We start from the raw sequence: 5,642 nt of genomic DNA, 5'->3' as shown, positions 1-5,642 counted from the left end.
CCACTAAAGTTGAGACAGCTGTCCTGTCCTGAAGGACGGCCCAAAAAAACTTTTAAAGTTAGAAGTGTTTTACAAATATCTTGGGTTTTTCATTTTTATTTGGATCGATATATGTTAAGAAGTGGACTTAGATATACCAATGCAGATGCCCTAACGAGGTTGTGAGATTTTATATTTTCCAGTTTCTGTATATTTTGTGTCGGTGTGCTCGAATCTTTTTGTCTGCATATCTTTGTCAAATATTATACTTTTCTTGTGAAAATAAGATTCATATATATATTTTTTAGATAGTTATCTGATTAAAAATTTAATTAATTAACCAACCTTATTAATAAACTAACAATACTAATCAATCTCATCATCACTATTATAAGTGTGAATACCAACATTGATCCTCTCCAGATCTCAGTCACATCGCGTCTCTTAGTTACCTCTCTCTCTCATGTTTATTTTTCTCCTCCTCCTCTCTGCTTCTCGCTCCGGTGAATCTTCGCCGTCCGGGGACGCCAACAGAAAAAGTTTTCCGGAGGGGTTCGTGTTCGGAACCGCCACGTCAGCATATCAGGTTGAAGGCGAAACGTACCAAGATGGGCGTGGTCCAAGCATCTGGGATGCATTTGTCAAGATTCCTGGTTAATCATCATTACCAAATTTTAGTTACAATTTCACCTGAGTAATATTAACCGTTTCGTTTTTTTGGCCACTGGTAAAAAAAACAGGCAAGATTGCTAACAATGCCACGGCTGAGTTAACAGTGGACCAGTATCACCTTTACAAGGTATGTACCACTAATCTTTAACCTTATAGATTTTACATAATCTGATCATAATGTTTTAGTTTTATAAGCGTGTTCAATGTTCATGATAATTAATTGTTAATCCGATATCAGGAAGATGTAGATTTGATGCAGACACTGAACTTTGATGCCTACAGATTTTCCATTTCATGGTCCAGAATATTCCCTGGTATTATTAGTGTCATATTGTTTATATTAGAGACTAAGATTGATATATTATAACTTCAAGCTTATGAACACAGAGGGAACCGGTAAAATCAACTGGAATGGAGTTGCTTATTACAACAGATTGATAGATTACTTGGTCCAAAAAGGTATAACACATTCATAGACAGTTGATATGATTATATGATTATTTTTTTGTTTTGTCTTTTGAGTATACATTTAATGCTTAGGGATTACACCGTACGCGAATCTGTACCACTACGATCTTCCTCTGGCTTTGGAAAAGAAGTATAAAGGCTTGCTTGGTAGACAAGTTGTGTAAGCTCCAGTCTCTTCTTTCTCTAGTCTCTTATGCTAAACCTTCAAACAACGATCTATTTATCTGTGAGGCAATCTACAGGGAAGATTTTGCGGATTACGCAGAGTTTTGTTTCAAGACATTTGGTGATAGAGTGAAGAACTGGATGACATTCAACGAGCCCCGAGTAGTAGCTGCTTTAGGTTATGATAACGGTATATTCGCACCGGCTAGATGCTCTAAAGCCTTTGGAAACTGCATTGAAGGAAACTCTGCCACTGAACCGTACATCGTTGCACATCACCTTATCCTGGCACATGCTTCAGCCGTCCAGCGATACCGCCAACACTATCAGGTAAATAGTAACTCTTATAGGGTTTTCAAATATATGTATATGATGGTTATTGATGGAACCGATAAATTCTCAGGAGAAACAAAAGGGAAGGATTGGTATTCTTCTTGATTTCGTTTGGTTCGAGCCTCTTACGAGTAGTGAAGCAGACAATGACGCTGCTCAAAGAGCAAGAGACTTCCATCTCGGATGGTAATGGTTCAAAATTTTGGACGTGTTAAAGTTTGGTAAGGTTATAAAAGCATCCTTTTAATAGGTGTTTTTTCAAAGGTTCATTCATCCAATAGTATATGGAGAGTATCCGAAGACGATGCAGGACATAGTGAAGGAGAGGCTTCCAAAATTCACGGAGGAGGAAGTGAAGATGGTGAAGGGTTCCATAGATTTTGTGGGAATAAACCAATACACGACTTATTACATGTCCGCTCCACATCCCACAGCCAAACCTAAAGATTTAGGTTATCAACAAGATTGGAACGTCGTTTTTAACTGTGAGTTCTTGTTCATATATATACGTTCGTTTGTTGGCAAGTGATAAGTTCTTGTTCATGGATTGCATTGTGACAATTAATATGTAGCATTACTGAGAAACCTCAATCTCTACACATGCAGTTGCAAAGGATGGGAAACCAATTGGTCCAAGGGTGAGTAATGATTTTTCATTTGAATTTTCTTAAGTCTCCTTTATTACTTAGTATTTTCCTTATGAATTAATCTAATTTTATTTAGGCACATTCGGAATGGTTATACAACGTACCATGGGGAATGTACAAGGCCATGATGTACGTTAAGGAACATTATGGCAACCCTACTATGATCCTTTCAGAAAATGGTATTAACAATAAAACCCTCAACATCTTTCTTTGTTTTTTTTTGTCAGCTGACATCTTTCTTTGTTATATATCCAAAGATTGATAGGAATGTGAAGTGTTACATTTGAGTATTATCTTTATAGGTATGGATGATGCGGGCAACATTACTCAAGCTCAAGGAGTAAATGATACATCAAGAATCACGTATTATAGAGACTACTTAACGCAGCTTAAAAAGGCAGTAGACGATGGTGCCAATGTAACTGGATATTTCGCGTGGTCATTGCTTGATAATTTTGAATGGTTATCTGGATATACTTCAAGGTGCAGAAGCTAACTAATGAATCTATATTGTGTATGTGATTATTTTCTGATAATATGTTAGTCTAAGCTAATGCTTTTATTTTTGTTTAGGTTTGGAATTGTGTACGTTGACTACAAGGACTTGAAACGATACCCCAAGATGTCTGCTTTATGGTTTAGACGTCTTTTGAAACGGGACCAGTGATGAGATTAATGTCTCCATGATTGGATATATGTGGTATTTATTTGACTTTCCAACGCTAATAAAAGTTTCAGCAGCAAGAAGTTTTGTCTTGTATATACGTTGTAACTTTCAATAATGTGTGTGGCGTTTTACATTGAAGTTTCTCATCATCACCATGGTGTTAAGAAATAACAAAAAAATATTCTAAAATGTGTGATTATCAATATCTGTTGGGAAAGATAACGGATAATATTTTTTTTGAGAAGTTAAGATGGAATGTAGACGGTTTATATTTGTGATAGCTTTTGTATTTGGGAAAGTGATTTTCTACTAAGGCTTGTGTTTGGAGATTTTTTTAGAAACTTTCTTAAAACTCTTTCTTGAATATTTTCTCTCAATTGCTTTGTTTGATTATTGGATGATACAAATGGTGCTAAGCACCCCTATTTATATATAAGTGAAGAAGTGATATATGGTGTTTTTAATACCATTACATGTGTTCTTTAAGTTAATTCTCAGTCATAATTCGTGCTTATTTGATATCATTCTATGTTTGGAGCAGGTGAAAGAGTAAAGAAGAGAGTGCCATGAAGGAAGAAGTCATTTTGGAATATCTAACGCAGAACAGCCAGTCGGATCAATCCGAAGGTTGTTCCCAAAGAGAACAAGCGACTGACTGTTCCCGACTATTAAGGAAACCTCCAAGATTTCACGGGGTTGCCCTAGATTTTCTCTTCTTTCTCTTTACCACTGGCGCCTCCATATAAAAAGCTTATGCTATCATTTCTAAGAGGAGGCTAGTTTTAGAAGAGAGGGAGAACTATTTTGGATTTAGCAACTTGTAAGGGAGAAGGCTACACCTCTCAATTTCACGAGAAGATCATCCCGAACCCTTGTTTTTCTACTTTATTTTATATGCAATATTATTCAGAAATCATGTATGTGTCATCTTGCTTTATGATTGAGTAGTCGGCTAAGCTTGCTTAGGGTTTTAGGGTGTCAATCACATGAGCTAAACCCAAATAAGTGATTTTAACTGTTCTTCATTCATATTGTTCTTACTGCTTGCATTGAATTGATCACTTAATGTTCGATCCCTAGTTTAATCACCTAGCTAACCGCTTAGGAGATAAATTGACATATATTGAATGAGCTTCATATCCCTAATCAGCGAGAGTAGATATTAGGGTATTAAGTGAACTAATCGAACCTGATCTCTAAGGCTTGCTATCGCGTCTTGTTCCAAGTGAGAGCTTAGGACTCAAGACCGATCAGCAAAGGGAACAAGTCCACGATAGTGGATTGTTCTAGCCGAGTGATCCGAGTTCTAGACTGCACCTCATTGCACTTGAATAGTTGTTTGGTTTCGCATTGACACCCGATGAACAACCCTAAGCTGACTTTCATTTAAATCGAATTTGAATCTCTAGGTATTTTAGTTACTTGCGTCACCAATGATTTTAAAACCCCACTTGTTTCCCAGCTAAATATTGAACTCATAAGAGTAAAGAGTAAACTGGTCCTCTGGATTGAATCTCAAATATTACAATTACCACTGTTAACTTGACAGTAGCAAGGATTCGTTTTTAGTGTATCAAGTTTTGGCGCCGTTACGATGGGGACCAGGCTTTTACCTTTATTTTTTGGTTTAATATTTAGTTTGACACCAGACTATGTCAAGTGCACGCTGTTCCCATTCTCTCTTGAAGGGACAACTTCTTGCTGGCTCCAATCTCTGTAAACCGGCTCTCTTACCTCATGGGACCAGGTCCGATCAGCGTTCCTGAGCCACTTCTACACGAAGTCTAAAACCCGGCTCTACGGCACATGATCTCTAATTTCAAGCAGAAGTCTGATGAACCTTTTCATGAAGCTTGGGAGAGGTACAAGGAGTACCAGAGAGAGTGCCCGCACCATGGGTTTGACGATGACTATATATTGGAAGTGTTCTATGATGGAGTGAGCTATGAGTTTCGAAACACCCTTGATTCTTCGAGTAATGGAGATTTCATGACTCAAACCACACCTGGTGCGTTCGAGCTGATTGAGAACATGGCTTCAAGTTCACTAAACAAGAACAAGGAGCATGACCGCTCGAAGAGTGTGAACAGCATAGATGATCCCGCTGCAAATTTGGACCAACTGCTTAAGGGAAACCAAAGCCAAGTGTTCATAATGGAAGAAGCAGATCCTGAGAAGAGTGCCGGTGACCTGGTGTTTGATGCTGAAATATCAGGAGACGATCAGCAAGAGGTGAGCTACGTGAATGGGTAAGGATGGCAACTCAAAAATTACCACCCAAACCCTAACGTGAGGAACAACCCACAGCTTTTCTGGCCTAAGCAAGACAAACTAGCTGATCCTGCACAGAGTAACCAAGGTCAGTATGTCGGGTATCAAAAGAACTACCAACCCCGGACTTATGTTCTAAGACAACCGCAGAACAATCCACCTCAGATGCAGAAACACCATAACACTCAGCCAGCTACCTCCGCTCATGTCGTTGTTCCGCAAGATGAGACAAAAGCTATGTTGCAGCAGCTGCTCCAAGGACAACAGCTCCAAGGGAAGGCTCTAAACCAGGTTACTACCGAGATCAATACAAGAATGAACCATATGTTCAGCGATTTGAGTACCAAGTACGACAATGTCGCGAGCCATATGAGACAGGTGGACATTCAGATTGCTCAGACCGCTGAGAGCGTCAAGAGGCAACAAGGTACTCTACCTGG

At 38.6% G+C, this 5,642-nt stretch overlaps 2 protein-coding genes across 3 annotated transcripts in view; both read left to right on the top strand.

The window, feature by feature from the left end:
- The first annotated feature begins 298 nt into the window (after window positions 1–298).
- On the top strand, window positions 299–3,080 carry LOC106325990 (beta-glucosidase 43). 2 transcript variants are annotated; one of them, XM_013764045.1, is made up of 12 exons: window positions 322–632; window positions 720–778; window positions 890–965; window positions 1,039–1,110; window positions 1,192–1,279; window positions 1,362–1,614; window positions 1,688–1,803; window positions 1,882–2,102; window positions 2,224–2,255; window positions 2,341–2,443; window positions 2,567–2,747; window positions 2,838–3,080. In XM_013764045.1, exons 1-12 carry the CDS (start codon window positions 443–445, stop codon window positions 2,929–2,931), a joined length of 1,485 nt encoding a protein of 494 aa, XP_013619499.1. In that variant the 5' UTR covers window positions 322–442; the 3' UTR covers window positions 2,932–3,080. The 2 variants fall into 2 exon arrangements, with proteins under 2 accessions (XP_013619491.1, XP_013619499.1); XM_013764037.1 differs by lacking the exon at window positions 2,838–3,080 and having other exon boundaries at window positions 299–632; window positions 2,190–2,255; window positions 2,567–2,699.
- Window positions 3,081–4,737: 1,657 nt separating this feature from the next.
- The window catches only part of LOC106338536, a 1,876-nt gene continuing 971 nt past the window's right edge, over window positions 4,738–5,642 (top strand). The window contains exons 1-3 of the mRNA XM_013777493.1: window positions 4,738–4,939; window positions 5,027–5,163; window positions 5,239–5,613. Coding sequence (XP_013632947.1) covers window positions 4,738–4,939; window positions 5,027–5,163; window positions 5,239–5,613 — 714 coding nt within the window. The remainder of the gene's footprint in view (window positions 4,940–5,026; window positions 5,164–5,238; window positions 5,614–5,642) is intronic.

Source organism: Brassica oleracea, chromosome C1 (assembly GCF_000695525.1).
Source record: "Brassica oleracea var. oleracea cultivar TO1000 chromosome C1, BOL, whole genome shotgun sequence".
NCBI lineage: Eukaryota > Viridiplantae > Streptophyta > Magnoliopsida > Brassicales > Brassicaceae > Brassica > Brassica oleracea.
The sequence above is the reverse complement of the archived record's forward strand: the minus strand, read 5'-3'. Positions and strand labels throughout refer to the sequence as shown.